Source organism: Solea solea, chromosome 5 (assembly GCF_958295425.1).
Source record: "Solea solea chromosome 5, fSolSol10.1, whole genome shotgun sequence".
Classification (NCBI taxonomy): Eukaryota; Metazoa; Chordata; class Actinopteri; order Pleuronectiformes; family Soleidae; genus Solea; species Solea solea.
In genome coordinates this window covers 27,780,868-27,799,232 of record NC_081138.1, presented here as the reverse complement: position 1 = coordinate 27,799,232, position 18,365 = coordinate 27,780,868, and the positions used below count along the sequence as shown (strand labels likewise).

Here is an 18,365-nt window from a genome sequence, read left to right as displayed (position 1 = left end):
ATCTACATTTACAGCTTCAATATTGATGAAGATATGAGTTTCAAAAGCCTTAGATAAACATCCTGTTGTGCCTTCATCATTCATCTCGCTGAGTCAATAGAATGAATTGCTTGCCTCTCATCACTGTCTCCATGGTATACCATTGATGTTTGCTTTTAAGTGTTTGAATTATGGTAAGACTTTCTCAGTGCATTCATTGGCTTCCCCCAGGGAACCAGATGTGAACACATGTCAAACACAATGAACAGTGAAGGGCCTGGTGTGAACAGACCAGGTGCTGCTTGAGCTTTTGTCCTACTTTAAAAGGCTGTGATATAAATGTACATATTACCTTTGTGGTGTTTGTTCCTGTCCTCAAGACTTTCTATTTGCTCATAATATGATCAGTCCCACTCACGTGAGCCAGTTTGCCCAAAAGCGTCACCTTCTGTCACATGTCCAGGCAGGATCAGGAGAGATAAGAGCAACACTGAGTCATGCTTCACTAGCAGAGAGCAAACGCATCATCACCATTTATCATCCAAAATAAGAAGAAAAGAAAATAGCCTCAGTGTGCTCCCCACAATCTGTCACTACAATTTCCACCTTGTGGGTGGCGTGGGTTCTCTCCGGGTTCTCCAGTTTTCTCCCACAGTCCAAAAACATGCAGAGGTTAACGGGACACCTGTCCAGGGTGTACCCCACCTGTCGCCCTACTTCAGCTGAGATTGGCAGATATGGGCTTAAGCTATTTAGTGACCTTCTTGACATGGAGGAACAAGCCCTGACACCCAGGTTGAGGTTTTGGAACATAACTTAATAGTTAAAGAACACGATACTCAATATTTTCAATTCAACGCAGAGGTTGACGGTATAAATGTTGCCTAAAGAATCTTACCATATAACTAAAGACTTAACACCAGGACACCAAGACTTAACTCCAAGACACAATTCATCTAAAGGCCTTTTAATCATCGGAGGTATATGGCAATGAACCACTGAAACCTAATCACCTCTGACCATGTGACACACAACGTTTTGTGGGCTGCAAACAGGAAGTTTTTTTGGAGACACTTTGGAGTGACCAAAGAGGGAACCACTAAATTCAATCATAAGTGATTGATTCAATTACAAGTTATCAAAGACACAACACACACAAAGCGGTTCCTTCCAGTCTGGGGGAAACTTTTGATATTTCAGAGATGAGATTCTAGGGTGGGTATTAAACTGTTTTACAGAAATAACTCAGCAGTAAATCGTGTGAGAAAACAACACAATTCAAAACTAAGTCGAAACGTTATTGACCCCTTAGGGAAACAAGAGCAAATAGTAGAAAAGTACAAAAGTACATCATCTACTGTAAGTTGCTATGACAATAGAAGCAGGATTAAACATTCTTAATTCTTTTACCTTATTCTACGAGTATTAGGGCCAGCCAAAAACCAAAACAGCCAAAAAAAAAAAAGTCAGGCAAAAAAACAAAAACAAAAAAATCCGGCAAAAAAAATAAATATCCGGCACAAGAAAAAAAAATAAAAATAAATCTGGCACAAGAAAAAAAAAAAGTCGGGCAAAAAAAAAAAAGAAATCTGGCAAAAAAACTGCAGAGGCTTGACCACGTACAACAACAAAACGACAAATGAAAAAAAAAAAAAAAAACAGCCAAAAAAAGAAAAAATCCTTTTATTTACTGACTTACTTAATAACAAAACATGTAACTCAACCAAAAATACTATAATTTCACTCACGTAATAATTTCAAAGAGTCATTACCACTGTATAGATATTTTGTAAAAATGGAGGGATAATACGCAGGTGCTGTGACGAACATGCCACAGGCACTTCTTCGGTGGCTAAAATGCGTCACCAGTTCTGGGCGTGTTGTTCACAATAGGGTCTATAAAGGCCTGTGATCTCTGCTACTGAGTACACAAAGCATTACTGCAGCCACAAACTCCCTCAACGAGCTCTCATCTTTCAAAAAAATCAAAAATCATGCAGGCCGAGGAATACAATCGCAGAGGTAATTATGATTTTTCTCTTTTTTCTTTTTACCATATTGGCACAATTTGTTTGTGTTCATGTTGAATTTCACAGCAAATTATTATACGTCAACAATAAGTGGGAAAATATGTTGTTTTGGGAATTTTCTGCTCAGGTAAGGAACTGGTGGACTACATCACGCAGTACCTGACCTCCATCAGAGAGAGGAGAGTGATTCCGGATGTGAAACCGGGCTACATGAAGGAGCTTCTCCCCGACACTGCGCCTGCAGAGCCCGAGGACTGGGAGAGTATCTTCAATGACATTGAGAAAGTCATTATGCCAGGAGTAAGTTCACCTTCATTATCAGCTATTTGAGATAATAAAAAATAAAAAAACTAAGGCAGGGAAAAAGCAAGTATGTTCTCATCTTATCCCCCCAGGTGGTTCACTGGCAGAGTCCACATATGCACGCTTACTACCCCAGTCTGACCTCATGGCCCTCCATGCTTGGTGACATGCTGGCTGATGCCATCAACTGTGTCGGATTCACCTGGGTAAGGAGACATCATCATCATCATCATCATCAAAATCATCATTTATTTAAGACAGGGAAGAGCCGCTGAGAGACGTGCTTTGATAGTGTTACTTCAGTGCAATATCTTCTCAGGTGGTACCACTGCCTTATACCATCCACCAAAACTGCACAACAATAAAGCAGTTCATTAAATTAAATGTTGTTTTTGCACAGGCTTCCAGTCCAGCGTGCACAGAGTTGGAAATGCATGTGATGGACTGGTTGTGTAAAGCGCTCGGGCTTCCCCGCTTTTTCCTGCATCACCATCCGGACAGCAGAGGTGGAGGCATACTGCAGGTTTGTGACGCCAAAAACACAAAACCTTTAAAGTAACATCCCTCTCATGACACTAATCTCACTACAGTGCAAAATCAAGCAATACGTAAATACGCTGATATCCCTCTTGTGCATGCATACCAATAACTGGCAGATTAAAAAAAAAAATATATATATATATATACACATATACATATATATATATATATAGCCCAAAATTAAAGTTTTGATGTTAACTGAAGGCTACATAGACTCTCCAACACACCTGGAAGGACAGGATGAGGTGAGGAATATTCAGCAGTAACATGAATGTTACCGTACCTTTTAGATGTTGCTTTGTCACAAGCGTTTTTGTGAGTTAATCGTCTTAATTGTGCTTGTCGTCTCTCCTGTTAGAGCACAGTCAGTGAGAGTACGCTTGTTGCTCTGCTGGCGGCCAGGAAAGACAAAATCTCTCAGCTGCGGGCCGAGCTCGACCAGGACGTGGATGACTCTATCCTCAATGCGAGGCTGGTGGCCTACGCCTCAGATCAGGTCAGTGATACGACTTCTCCTTTAAAAAAAAAATATATACACACATAAATATATATATATATATATATATATATATATTTATATATGTGTGACCAAACTGATCCAGTAGTAGTTTAATGGAAATTGGCTGATTTATTACAGGCTCACTCTTCAGTTGAGAAGGCGGGACTGATCTCGCTGGTGAAGATCAGGTTCCTGCCCACTGATGATCAGCTGTCCCTGAGAGGAGACACTTTAAAACAAGCCGTACAGGACGACAGGAGGATGGGACTGGTGCCATTCATGGTGCGTACTAACGCTGAACACTGAAAATTATTTCCAGGATTTCACACACACACTCAAGCTGTACATTTCACAATGAATGACATCATTATTTACCTTCTTTTTTTGTGTGAAATTGGCATATGTGCAACTTCCATAGAGTGTGAGTGTGTTTAAAAAGTGATTTGCACAGTTAAATAATGTTATAACTATGACATCACTGACAAATTACGGTCAAATGCAGAATTAACACTGAAAATCACATATAGTTACATATAAGTGCACTATTTACGAAGGAAATACTGTATATATGTATATATATATATATATATATACATATATAGTATGACAATACAAAGACGTTAGATAGTTAGTGCGAGAAATTACTGATTAATCAAAGTAATATACTGATACTGTCTGTGTGACATAACTACTGAGAAACTATAAAATAATAATACCGTATTTATGAGGGAAAATACTAATAAATCACAGTAATATACTGTATGACAATACTAGGAAGTTATACTAACCTGTATTCTTTTTTAAAGAAAATACTGATTAACCATGGCATGTACTGATTCTGTCTGTGTGACAGTGTGACTAATTATTTATCCAGGCAAGCGCTGATAAATCACAGTTATATACTTTGTGACTGTGTTATTATATATATACATATATATACATGCAGTATTTGCATATTTGTGTACCTCTGTTTTAAATACCTTTGAATTCAATTTGTGTAATTAAAAGTCAGTGACATGAATCTCTAACAGTAAACCTTTGCAGTATCCCACAACACTTTCTTTAATTATCTTCAAGACAGAACTCCAACAATAAGAAAACCTTGGTTGACAGAATACAACAGAAGCTTTTCATGTGATCACGTTTGTCTCCTGTTCAGCTGTGTGCAACTCTGGGAACTACAGGCGTGTGTGCCTTTGACAAGCTATCAGAACTGGGACCAGTGTGTACGTCTTCATTTAAGTTTCATTTCATTTGAATCAGACATTGTGTTGTTTCTCTTATACTGAACCTGTTGGTTTTCACAGGTAGTGAAGAAGGACTGTGGCTTCACGTTGACGCCGCTTACGCCGGCTCAGCCTACTTCTGTCCTGAGCTGCGCTGGTCACTGGACGGCATCAACTACGCTCACTCTTTTGTCTTTAACCCGTCCAAGTGGATGATGGTCCATTTTGACTGCACAGCTTTCTGGTAATGTATGAAATGCAAATGCTGCATACAGAAGTGTTGATGACCATTCCCCCACTGTATTTTTGCATTTACAGAAAAGTAAAGGTGTAATCTAGTAATGAGTATTGACACTATGTGAAAACTGCTAAATCACAGTAGCATAATATAGAATGTATGACAGCAACTGTGAAGAAACAGTAAAATATTATATTTTACTAGTATTTAACCCTAAATACTCCTAAATCACAGTATTATACTGTATGATGTGGTAACTGTGAGGTTACAATAAAATACAATATTATTTTTTTTATAGTAGTTAACCCTAAATGCTGCTAAATCACAGCAATATGTTGCATATTTGTGTAATTACAGTTAAAAACTGTATTTATATGAGAAAATGTTGCAAAATCACAACAATATGTCATAAATGTGAAGTTACATTAAAAAAAATAAAAAATATAAAAAAATAACAAACTCTTTGTTGCTGATGTGATGTCTTTTTGTTTTCTCAGGGTAAAGGATAAATACAAGCTACAGCAAACCTTCAGTGTCGATCCTGTTTACCTCAGGCATGAAAACTCACAGGCAGCCACCGACTTTATGGTATGATATCAAATTAATTCATTACAGCACACAGTTTTAGGCGATAACATTAACATACTTTATGTTTGGTGTTGTTCAGCACTGGCAAATCCCCCTCAGCCGTCGCTTCCGTTCGCTCAAACTCTGGTTTGTCATGCGCTCCTTTGGACTGAAGAACCTCCAGGCTCACATCAGACACGTAGGGATTATTCTTTTCTCCTCAAGCAAACGATTAACCTGAAACTACAAGTTCTGTATTTATATGTGGGTATTTGAATCACTGCCAAATGGAAACACCCGCTGGGTTTCAATGTGTTCTGTCTGTTTTTCTTCAGGGGATTGAAATGGCAAAGCTCTTGGAGTCTCACATTAGGAGTAACCCAAATTTTGAGGTTCCTGCCGAGAGACATCTTGGACTCGTGGTCTTCTGTCTGAGAGTATGTGGCACACTTTAGAACAATCTAAGCAGTAAAGCTGTGGTCAGCAATTGGTGGCCTGTGGGCCAAAACCAGCCCGCCAGCATCAGTATCTGGCCCGGGAGATTAACAAATCTGATCTTAAAGTATTTAAGTTCAGTATTTTGTCTGGGGAGTAAATGTCCATAAAAAATAACTACTTGCATATGTTAGGCTCAAAGAAGAAGCAGAAATTCTTAAAATTGAAATGGTGCACAATAAATATTAACAGTATGAGTGTCTCACACACATTTTGACTTCGTAACAAGCTGCTGATTAAAGACAACATCCACATTATTGTTAGTTTAAGGCAGCAAACGTGGGGTTTTGTTTGTGACTGAAGACGTTTGAAAACACTTTGCCTGATAAAGATACCATGTAAAATAAAATAATATTCAATTAATATTCAATTCAATTCAATATTCAAATATTCTATTGCTTACAAAAAAAAGTTACAACAATTGACAGTGTTTATACAGGTAAATACTGCCAAAACTGTAAAGTGACAGTAACATGCAGTATTTTACTAGTATTTAACGCCAAATACTGCAAAATCATCGTAAAATGTTGTAATTACTTTTAAAAACTGTATTTATCTAAGACTTAATCCTTTAATCACTATCATACTGACCTTTGTGCAATGTACTTCTTCGGCTGTGGAACACTCTGTTGTGCAAGTTGGCGTACAGTTTATACTGTATGGTCTTTAAAGACCCTTTTTACTTAAAAGAGCCTTCTCTTTTTGTAGTATTTCAATCATCTGAGAACTGCTTACCTCAGTTATGTTGTACTTGAGATTTTGATTGAGGACTCTTTTTTTTTTGCTTATTTTAACCATAAAAGGGCCAGAAAATGTGCTTCTCGCCCAGTTTTCCAGAATAACTTTCAATATCTGGCAGATAAACAAAGAGTTTTTAGAAAAAACACTGTAGCTGATTTTCCGTGTTAGAAATGTGAAATTTGAACAGTGTAAAACATATTTAAGATAACATTTGTTTGAGTCTTTCGCTCAATGTCCAAAAACGAAATGTGTTTAAAGGGTTAAATAACCCAGTATTAATCCAAAACTAAACAACTAGAGCTCGAGAAACTATTGTAGGTGTAAGATGTTTCTTTCTTCTGGGCCTTTAATGAACCTTGTACACCATGTTCATACCCTAGGGAGGGAATGCTTTGACCCAGGAGCTGTTGAGGAGACTGACCAGGTCGGGCACCATGTACCTCATCCCTGCGGACATTCACACCAAGCGCGTCATCCGATTCACGGTGACGTCACAGTTCACGACCGCAGACGACGTCCTCAGGGACTGGGACGCCATCTCCAAAACGGCCTCCGCTCTTCTGACCGAGCACCTAAACTCAGGCGAGGAGGAGGAGGAGGTGAGAGGAGCAGAAGCACACCAAGACGAAGGCTTGGACTCTGGGTCAGACGAGAAGGAGGACACCGCGTCCAGGCTGGACAAAGCTCTGGTGGAGCTGTGGATCGACAAGGCTTGGAATCGACCCAGGAAAACCATGCGCTCTCTTAGCTGCAGCTGTGAACCCCTGCCTTACACTTACACTGGGCCGGGCTCCGGCTATGACTTTGACAGGAGGCCTAATCTCAATGCTGCGGCTGCTCTCCCTGCACCATCACCGACCGAATCCAGCGCTGAATTAAATATCACAGAAATGCCTTCAGATCTTCTGGGTAAACAGGTCCTGAAGAAGCTAACAAAGTTTTACAGCGTGCCCAGTTTCTGCAACCAGTGGGCACAGTGTGGCTGGCCCCAGCTGTGCTGCCCCCTGAACGTTTCACAGGCAGCTCAGAAACACTCGAGCTGTAAAAGAATTAACTGCATATCTTCTCCTCCTACAGACACCAGAGCTCCCTCTTCCACTCCGCTGGAAAGTGCCTCGACACCCAAGCTCCTGCAGTGAACCTGAAAGCAGCGTTGCCTTTGTTGGTGCTAAAGCAGCCATAGTCACATCTTGGCCAGTGGAAGATTGCTATAAATCTATATCAGTTAATAAGATGACTCATATAGAATCATGTTTTTCAAGTCTTTATTAAAATTTCTTTCAAACAACATCGACATGGAGTATTGTTTTTTGTGTATTATTTAAGAAATGAAACTTAGATTGTCTGGAAAAACCTCGCATCACGATACATAGTTTTCCTGAATAATGACGTATCCTATGCAACAGGCAAGGACAATGGACATGTTTGAGGTATGTGCTGCCATCATGTTCATCGTGAACATGCTGCCACCCTCTGGCTTTATTCCACACTGTACCTTGGGTGATGTTAATGTGTCAAGATGACCATCACATTTGTTGCCGTATAGATTCAGTAACCTCACAATTCTGGTGCAGATCCAGCTGATCCTGCTTTTAGTGCGATTCCTCGGCCGTTACAGTCTCAAGATTCCGTCTGCGATGGCGTTATAAAGCTCCTGAGTCATGGGCACGTAGCCTTCTTTGTCCTCCAAAAAGAACAACGGGTCTTTAATGGCGCTGGGGTTGAAGCCTTCCTCTGTCAGCTTCACCTTCATCTGCTTAAAAGTCCCAGTCACTTCCAGATCGTGCTGCCAGAAAATTAAAGCGCAATAAATGACACATTGCTGAATGTTTATGCCATACATTATATATGGACAAAAGTATAATAGGACGCCAACAGGCACTGTAATGACGTATTCAAATACATATACAGTTGATCCATTTTGCAGCCGTAACATCTTCCACCCTTCTTGGAAGAGTTTCCTCATGTGTATTTGTGTCAGTTCATCCCCAAAGGTGCTCGATGGGCCACTAGCATAGTACCTGGTACCAGGCACTTTTCTATTGAGACTGGTTGGCCCAGAGTGCCGTCACAGGAAGAGACCTCGGACACAAAAATCAAGCCGAATAGTGCCGAACTGTAGATGAGTTAAAAATCCTTAACAATCCTAAAAATGTGGCTTAATCTCCAACGATTACCAGGGGAATGTCTAAAATCTCAATATTTAACAGAGGGGTCTGGTGTATTTAGCGACAGCACTGCTGATCGCAAGCGGCATCACAAACCCTGCCGCTGTATTTCAGGAGGAAGTACTGACCAAATATTTTAAATGAACTGATTCTAGTGATTCAGTGACACTGAAAACAACTGCTTTACAAGTCACTAGTCACTCGTTTGTGTGTGTGTGTGTGTGTTGTGTGTTCTGCCCGTGTTGAGTAGGTTCTTTTTTTGTGTTGCGTCATGCCATGCTGAGGCGGGGCAAGACCATAGTGGAAAAGGGCCAATAGTCCTTGCTTTGTGCACTGGGGCACACTCATGTTGTTAATAGAAAAGAACAAACTGCTGAAAGCCTTTTGTCCAAAATGTCTTGGTATACTTAAGTGTTAAGATTGTTCTTTGTTGGAGATAAGGAGTTTAGAGCACCTGATTTCAATACTAAGCAGGTGTGGCCAAGTACTTTTGTCCACATAGTGTATCTTTGTAGCTCTATTTGGTAGCATTTTTTGTTTACCTGTAAGCGAATGAAGCGTGGTCGTGCGTAGCTGGGCAGGTAGTCTTTGACATGTTGATGTATGGCTTTGCCGTCAAAGTCCATGTTTTCCTTCAGCAGCACTGACGCCATTCCAATTCTCCCCTCGTGTCCTAATCGGCCGGGGTCACAGAAAAATGAGTTTAAACAGCTGTGTGTCGCAATACTGTGGTAAAATATAGCATTAAAGTGACATTTCTGAGTTGTTTTCACAGCGATTTGACTGTTATTTAATGATGAAAATATCCCTTACAGTAGTTACTTACCTGGCACTTTCACACCATAGACATTGGCCTCCTCAATACAGTCCATCATGAGCAAAAGATCAGTCACCTCTGTGGTCGCCACGTTTTCTCCTTTCCACCTGAGACAACAACACAAACCAGCATATAACACAAGTAGGTTATGTTATCAAACATATGACATACTTCATTGAGTTCTTACAAATATACTGTACTGTTTTAATTAGGGTTTGTGCAGTTTCTATAATTACTTGCTCTTTTCTGATCAAATGTTTTCAGTAAAGACGTTTGTGTTGTTTATTTACAAAGAAAATGAGTCACAGGGGAAATGATGGATATGTGGGAGGATCTTATTCAGTTATGTAATCAAAGAGACTTATGGAAACAGTCAGGTGTTCCGGGTAAAACAATCAAAATGAGTGCAACAAAAATAATTCCACGCAGGAGAAAGAAAGCTTCTATTATTGTCATTGTTTTGTCAATTTTGCACAGGCCGCGTTGCATCAACACACCTGAACGTGTCTCCGATGCGGTCTTGAAAGAAGAGAAATCCTTGGTTGTCGATCCTGAGGAGGTCGCCGCTGTTGAAGTAGAGATCTCCTTTCACAAACACGTCTCTCAGCTTCTTCTTCTCTGTCTGCTGCTTGTTCTTGGCATAACCTGTGAAAGGTGTTCTTTCTCCGATCTTGACCACGAGTAACCCCGTCTCTCCTGCGGGGGAAACACAACAGTGAGTGAGTGAGTGAGTGAGTGTCCGAGGTCAGGACACTGACAGATTTTATTTGGAAGAGATGAAGATGGGCGCTCACCGCTGGGGACTTTAATACAAAATCCTCTGGAGTCTCTGACTGGCTCCTCTTTCTCCGTATCATACATTAAGAGGGCATACGAAAAGGTCATCTGTGAAACAGGTAGCAGGAAAATTGAATACATTAATAATTCAAGATGCTTCTGAGAGCCCAAAATCCTGGAAAATGTTATGTTTTTTTTTTATCTTTTATATCTCTAATATCGCTTTTCCTCACAAACAGACACAATGTTTACATATATTCTCAAATATCTCCTTTGCAGCATAACTTGGCTTCCGACCACAGATATTATAGCTCCTGTATTCATTCATACAGAGTGACGTTTCAAGACTCCCGGACTCAACCGGGAATACGTGATTTTCCCCAGCAACCGTCCTTAATCAAGTCCTGCACTTCACCTGTTGATTCAGGAGTTAAAGTGACACACTATAGTGTTGTAATTCACATTAATCCATTAATGTTCATGCTACATTATGTAACACATCTATAAGTCAGTATTTGATTAAATACCGTGAAGAAATGCTCTGTTATTGACATTTTAATGTGTTTACAGGAATGCAATTATAACGTTTATTGCATAATCCCCTAATTAATCCCCTAATATGTGAATTAATATCATTATTTTCTTTCACTTCATGTCTGAATGATTTTTGAATGTCTGTTTTTTAACTTGTATACTGTGTGCTTTTCATATAAGCCCCCACAGGGCTACTCTTACTCAATTTTATTGAATTTTTTTTCTTGTATTTATGTGTGAAAAGTAAATAAAGACATAAATAGCCAGTGTATTCATCTGCACCATGGGTTTAAAAACAAAAACAGGAACCTGGCAGCAGATGCTCTCTCCACAGCAGACACAATTGCATTGCAACAATTGAGAAATAAAGCGATAAACTCTGCCATGTATCAAGCTCACTTAAGGAATAAACTGTTTAACTTTGCCCTGTAGCCGACAAGCTACAGGATAGAATAACTTTATTATGCAGACATGTTCAACTTGTTTCCATAAAATATCTTATGCAAGAGATAAAAGATAAAAGAAAGCCCAACAACAATCACTTTCTATGACTTTAAAGGCTCTGTAACAAACGTTATCTTTACACTGTGATTATGACTAAGGTCTTATCATGCTGAATCATGCTGTAGGAGCCATTATTGAGTTAACTTAAGTTTAGGGTTAGTTTAAATGATTAATGCAGGATTACTAGTTACAGTGTAACTTGTGAACAGTTGAAGTAGTTCACCTTTGAGTAAATACTCAAATACCTTTGACGCCTATGATAGACAGAGGGACAGGTCGATATACTATATGTACTGGAAAATATCCAGCATTTTGGCTTGGTGAGACGTGTCCGTTAGAGGCTGTGCTAGGTTTGGTGTTAAAAAGGTCAATAGATCGTCATTCACAACCTGGAACATCAAGGGAATAGTTTTATGTGTTGTTGATGCGAGAGAACCCGGAGAAACCCCCCCCCCCCCCCCACACACACACACAGGGAGAACAATAACAATGTTCCTGTCTTACTTTTTGTAGAAAATTCTCTTTCCCAACGGCTCCAATTTTCCCAGTGTAGTTGACAAAACCGATGTTCCCCTCGGTCGCTCCGTAGCATTCACAGATTTTAATGTCCCCGAATCGATGCAGGAATTCAGCCCAGGTGTCGGCTCTGACCCCGTTCCCGATAGCCAGTCGGACTTTATGATCCCTGTCATTGTCTCGCTTGATGGGAGGAAAATAAAAGAGAGTTCAATCAAGGAGTTTTACAATTTGAGTTAATATAAAATATATTGTTAGTTGCACAATGGTAACAAAAATATGATATTATGTGATAAGGTTTACCTGTGGTGAGTTACAGAGGTAGCGCATAATTTCTCCTATGTACTGAATGACTGTCACGTTGTGTTTTCTACAGTCATTCCAGAAGTTAGAGGCAGAGAATTTACGTCTTAAAATAATAGTGATGCCTGGAAAACAAGAGGCACACAACGTTAAACTGTTAAACTTAAAGCAAAGGGTTTCTCAAATCCTGAGCCTGACGATTCACAGTGCTGCACGTTCAAGAAGTTTCCCTGCTCCAACACACCTGAATCCAATTATCAGCTGGTTAGTGAACGACCCATTTATTCGACTCAGGTGTGTTGGAGCGGGGAAACTTCAGGACCAGGATTGAGAAACTCTGGTTTAAGGAAGTGTTATTATGAAGCTATGAACATCAGGACTTTGAGACACAAGGTAGTAAAAAAATGAGAGCCAAACTTTCTGTTCAGTTCATCGACCTGTCCAGTGAACTTTAAATAAACTCACTGTCATCATCAACATCAAAATGCAGCTTGAAAAATCAACATTTAAAGGGGCTATATGTAGGGAAATACATTATATTGAGTACAATGACCAGAATGTGTCACCACAGGTGAAAGAAATGATGATTTTGATTGTAGGTGGCGCTCTTCCTCCTCACTCAACATACACAAGTTAAAGCAAGAGACGTGTGCCTGTGACTTTCTTAAACATCCAGCTACTGATCCCTTTGTTTAGGGGCAATTTAAATGTCGCATTTGCTATGTTTTGGTCTGGTTTTTGGTCTGGCGTGCCAACCACAGCCAACCACCCAATAATGAAGCTTGTAGCACTTTAACACACGAGTTGCCAGGGAGCTGCAGCCGTCGGTTCGATATGCAGAGCATTACCAAACCTAAAAAGCCTCACTATTCTTCTCAAAAATGTCTCAACCAGAGGAGAAGAAAAACAAGAGTCTGCAGTGAACATGTGTATGTATGGCTCATTTTCTCGTGGAAGGGAGAAGCAACTGCGCCCCAGCCATGGTTAGCTAAAGCCTGTGGTATATACTACTACAACCCTGGTATACTCGCGCGTCTGGGTCCTGTAGTAGCCCACTTCACCATCAGGTGGCGGTACAAGTCTGGGCGCAGGGCATAGGACGCATTCCTACCAAAGAAGAAGAGAACAATGCTACGGCTCCCTCAGACATGTCCGGTTCGAAGAAAATTCAGGGTGTCAGACTCAATGTCTTCCCGCAGGGTTTCTCAAGCCTGGTCCTCGGGACCCCCTTCCCTGCATGTTTTTGAGGTTTCCTTGTTCCTTCCTGATAATGAGCCATTTATTTGAATCAGGTGTGCTGGGGCAAGGAAACAAATCTGTCCAATTCACCTCTGCATGTTTTGGACTGTGTGAGGAACATGCTAACAGACGAGGCAACAGTGTTAGCCACATCCCACTGTGAAACCCCCTGTTGCTGACATGTAAACATTTAGGTTCTAGGACACAATTATATATGTGTATTTACATGAACACAGTGAAATACCAGGGTATAAGTGCAGCAACCACACTCTGCAATGTTTTGAATCAGTACTGCAGTAAACACTTTAAATCTTGTGCATATTTTAAAGTTGTTATTATGCTTTTGTATAGTTTAAAGTGGATAGAGTTTTGTTTTACTCGTATATTACCTTCATTTATGGCTCCACAAAGTCCCATTAGCAAGCCAGAGCTGTGGTAAAGAGGCAGGTATAGATAGATAATATCATCTGAGCGTACGCCAGAAACGGCGTGCATGAAACTCGTTTGCCATAGTCTCTCTTGGTTGATTGTCGCTGCCTTGGGAAGTCCTAAAAGACAACATTAAGCAAGTTTTTATTGTCAGTTGAACAAAAAATAAATAAAATGGGAGATTGAAAGTCAGGGTGAGATTACCTGTGGTTCCTGAGGTGTAAATGTATAATGCAGGACTCTTCATGTTAATGTTGGACCTCAGCTGAGGGGACAGAGGCTGGTCTGAGGCCTGTTGAATTTTATCAGAGAGACTTTCGATGCCCTTCACGTCGCAGTCCTCGCTGAAGAGAAACACACGGACGCCCTGCTCCTGTAAAGTGGGCAACACCTCCTCTATGGCTGCTCGTAAGTCTGAGATAGACAAGGGAAAAAAGGCAGTGAGTGACGGCAAGAGTGGGACTAGTAAGTGTTTTTTACTCTCTCGTGGTTTGACAGTAAAGGAAGATTTATTGGCGGAAGTACAACTCTTAGCCTTAGAATGAGTATTTTATTTTCACCTTGAGCTGAGATGCTTCTACAGCAGCCCGATTGGGATTGTGTTTTGTATTTTGAAGCAGGATCTCACTACACCAACATAAACCCAATGCATGAACCAACACAGAACAGCAGAGGGACTTTGAGTGTTCATGCATTCACCGTAGTTCCCTGACAAGTCAGACTGTGAACTCCCACCATTAAATGTGACAAATTCTCACTAAGTCATGCACACTGGGCTTTTAAACTATGAAAGCATTGTCCTTTCTGGTGCATGGTGCACAGATAAACGAACATATATGGTCACTTATCAGACCCTGTATCCCAAAGCCCATGTGGAAATATTCAATCAGACTTCATCTGAGCATAAATGCATCATCTTTAGCGATGAATCACCACCTGTCAATAGAGCTCCAGACATCACATAACTTTGTTTACACCACCATTGTGGCAGGAAAAGTTTTGTGCACTGCCAGTGGCAGTTTTAGCTGTCAGAGCGTGGGTTCCTGTTTTGGTTGCACGTGTCACGTGACGGGATTGTGTGACGTCAGCTACCAGAACTCTACGCATTCTCACCCCACTCATCATGCACCGACATCCTCAACGAGCAAAGCATCTCCAAATTGTGCACAACATTTCAAAATGAAGTCAATCAATTCATTCCACACAGACTACCGGGAATTCTTTACCGCAGGTAAATACATTCCTGGTAATAAAAGTTCCTGGAAATGTTGGTTGAAAAGGGGGGCTAGTAAATTCAGCCCCACCACCTTGCGTAGCCAAGTTGAGAGCTCTGAATAAATAGAGCCATTCACAGTGAATGGTGACCCACTTGATCATGAGTACCTCGCCTTCTAGCACAAAAGTCAAAGTCATGTTCATTCATACGGCCCAATGCTTTACAGAAAAACAATGTTTAAACCAGGCAAAACCAAACAGAACACTTGGAACTGAGAATGTGCCAACAGGTCAAATGTAACCCTGACCTGTATGCTGGTATCTGTAGTTCCGAACTAGTTGGTTAGTAGCTTTCAGATTGTGTGTGTGTGTGTGTGTGTGTGTGTGTAAACTATTGTTTACACCTCCTTTTATTACCGCCACCAAGGAGGTAATAAAAGGAGGTGTAAGGTGACAAATTGTTTAAAACTCTGTGAGTGCACTACAAATCAGTGTCTTTATGGTTATAACCCAGAACCTTGATAATACATTAAATCACTTTAAATATTTAAACATAGTTAAGAATATTGTTAGAATATTCTCCTTTTTAATGTTTGAAAATAACTGCAATTTTTCTTTTCTTTTTCTGGTAGTTATTGTTATAAATACTAAATTAACACTGTGTGATTTATTATTAATATTGTTGTTTTAGTCAATCTATCAGCTTTTATTTTGAAAGCACATGTTTGTAGAAAAAAAGTTGAAAGTTTGACTGAATGTTCTGCTTCTAATGATTGAAAGTAACAGCAAACGTGTTTTTCTTTCTCATGGTTGACTCTGATATTATGATTAGGATTAGGATTATTCTCAATCTATCAACATTTATTTTGAAAGAAAGTAGTGTGTCCTACTAAGAAAAAAGTGTCAAGTTGAAAAGTAGTTTTACTGGTGTTAACATTTGAAAGTAGCAGCAAACATGTTTTTCTTTGTCATGGTAGACACTGAAATTGAAACTATTTATAATAGTTGTTATTGTTTAGGCCTGTTCTCGAGAGGAAAACATGTAATGTAATGTAATGTAATGTAATGTAATGTGTGAATTACCTGCAGCAGCCACCAGCACTTTGGCCGCACAGCAGGAGAAACAGTGCAGCAGTGACTTGGTTCTGATGTTGTTGTTGAGCAGAGACACGGTGCAGCCCAGTTTAAGGAGCGCGAGCCAGGTCCACACAAAGTCTGGCTCGTTCCCAAAGAACAAGGCCACGGTGTCTCCCTCCTCCAAGCCGCCGTGTGCCGCCTGCAGAGCCCGGGCCACTCTGTTGCTCTCCTTGTCGGCCTGAGTGTACGTGAAGCGGCTCCCCTCGAACACGATGAACGTCTTGTGCGGATGCTCCTTGACTTTGTCCAGGAAACGGTCCACGATGGTGTACAGCGGTTTCTGCTTCTTGTACCTGGCGAGACACATGCCGATACGCAGCATCGTGAACGCTTGGCTCAGATCGTCGAGAAAGTAGCGGTTTCTGGCGTAAAGCATTAAGGGCAAAATCGCCAGTAGCGTAAAAACGGCACACAGGAGAAATGTGATCATGGTGGTGGTGATGGTGGTGTGAGAGTCTGCAGAGCTCACTCTGTGAGAGTTCTACTCAAAACATCTGTCTGTCCACAGAAGAACGCCCAATGAACTTTGAGTCACTTAATTATCCCGTGCAACAAGAGAAGGGGTGTGTGTGTCTGTGTGTGTCTGTGTGTGTGTGTTGTGAAAGAAATTCTTGAGTCATCAGTGTTGAGTAAATACTTTACTGCATGCATGGATTTTTGCATGGAAGAGAGACACTGTCACCAAGAACGGTCTAAAATGGTCTCTCCCCTTCCTCACCACTTATACACAAACATCAAGGGAAAACAAGAACAGACACCATACCTAATGTTTATGACCCTAGTGACCCTGTGAATTTCTCTGTGAGATGAATAAAGTATCTATCTATCTATCTAGTAGATGTTATCTAATGTTTACGCCAGCATTCATTCACAGCTTGACTGTTAATTGTTGTCTTAGAACATTACAGGAAACAAGAAGAAAACCAGTTATTTCCCACAGTGTGCTCAGAGCTTTTTTTCTTATTTCAAAATAGGTTTTCGTTAAAATAAACTAAATGTTTGGTTTGAAAACATTTAGTCAACACTGCTGCTGTCACAGAGCAGCAGTCATGTTTGGGGAGTAAATGTCCATAAAATAACTTTTTGCATATTTTAGGCTCAAAGAAGTACAGTGCGAGTGCGTGTCTTTGTTACAAATACACGAAAAGTAATAAGCCTAATATTACATGAATTAAGTCGCAATTTGGCATGGGACACGAGTATTCGATTATCCAATTATTTAATTGCCGAAATATATAAGTTAAAAAATAAATGTTTCCCCAGTTGTGTACACTGATAAACGACAACGTTTTGACAAAGTGTTATTTTATTTTTTGCCTGTGCCTCTCAGCAATGAACACGCAGTGAGAACTCACAAAACTATGCTTAGTTCCTACAACCACTGCATGGTTACATAGTACTACTATGTCTCTACTATGATAGTAGAGACATAGTACTACTATGTCTCTACTATCATAGTACTACTATGTCTCTACTATGATAGTAGAGACATAGTACTACTATGTCTCTACTATGATAGTAGAGACAAGGCAGCAGTAACTTGTTGCTTGTTAAAATTTAGAAAATCAAATATTAACTTACTCTAAATCTACAGTGGAACATTATTCACCGTCGTTAGTGTACATAACACATATCTATTTCTCCTACATTTATTTTATAGTTATATCTGACTAGAGTGACATTTGAACAGGTTTGGTATCTGATAAGAACTGATCAACATTGACTGGAACATGGATCTGCATGCATTTGTGTGGACTTTGTTACTCTGAGTAAACTCTGCACCCCTCTGCACACACTCACCGAAGCTTGTGCCTTCCATGAAAAAGAATAAATGCATGCATGTAGAACTCTGTGTATTTTTGGTCCCACTGCTGTTTGTCATTCTTATTTTAGTTTAGAAACAACCCCCAGTTTGCTGTACAACTACATGAAGACTGTAAACCCTTCTGAACTCACCTCAGGCTGCACACTTGACACCTGTCAGAGATTCTCATAGTATCTGTCTCCATCTTGTGGCCAACAATGTTGATCGTTTCGACCCCTGCCATTCGTGGCTCGGGCCCTAACTAGGCATGGAGGTCAGGTCTGGTGAAAATACCATATTGACA

The 18,365-nt window shown here is 40.3% G+C and overlaps 2 protein-coding genes across 4 annotated transcripts; one reads left to right on the top strand and one right to left on the bottom strand.

Annotated features, from left to right (window-relative positions):
- The first annotated feature begins 1,839 nt into the window (after window positions 1–1,839).
- Window positions 1,840–7,908, top strand: hdc (histidine decarboxylase). 3 transcript variants are annotated; one of them, XM_058629827.1, is made up of 13 exons: window positions 1,840–2,001; window positions 2,137–2,309; window positions 2,405–2,518; window positions 2,713–2,835; window positions 3,211–3,348; window positions 3,490–3,633; window positions 4,511–4,577; window positions 4,659–4,821; window positions 5,313–5,403; window positions 5,483–5,581; window positions 5,718–5,819; window positions 6,999–7,527; window positions 7,696–7,908. In XM_058629827.1, the coding sequence occupies exons 1-13, from the start codon at window positions 1,974–1,976 to the stop codon at window positions 7,755–7,757; spliced, it is 1,833 nt and encodes a 610-aa protein (XP_058485810.1). In that variant the 5' UTR covers window positions 1,840–1,973; the 3' UTR covers window positions 7,758–7,908. The 3 variants fall into 3 exon arrangements, with proteins under 3 accessions (XP_058485810.1, XP_058485808.1, XP_058485807.1); XM_058629825.1 differs by having other exon boundaries at window positions 6,999–7,535; XM_058629824.1 differs by having other exon boundaries at window positions 6,999–7,908.
- Window positions 7,870–16,812, bottom strand: LOC131459749 (long-chain fatty acid transport protein 2-like). Its single transcript, XM_058629828.1, has 10 exons — window positions 16,204–16,812; window positions 14,110–14,319; window positions 13,866–14,024; window positions 12,238–12,362; window positions 11,923–12,117; window positions 10,398–10,488; window positions 10,101–10,299; window positions 9,613–9,710; window positions 9,329–9,459; window positions 7,870–8,404 (listed from the first exon to the last, which is right to left on the bottom strand). Exons 1-10 carry the CDS (start codon window positions 16,685–16,687, stop codon window positions 8,231–8,233), a joined length of 1,866 nt encoding a protein of 621 aa, XP_058485811.1. The 5' UTR covers window positions 16,688–16,812; the 3' UTR covers window positions 7,870–8,230.
- Between the last annotated feature and the right edge of the window lie 1,553 nt (window positions 16,813–18,365).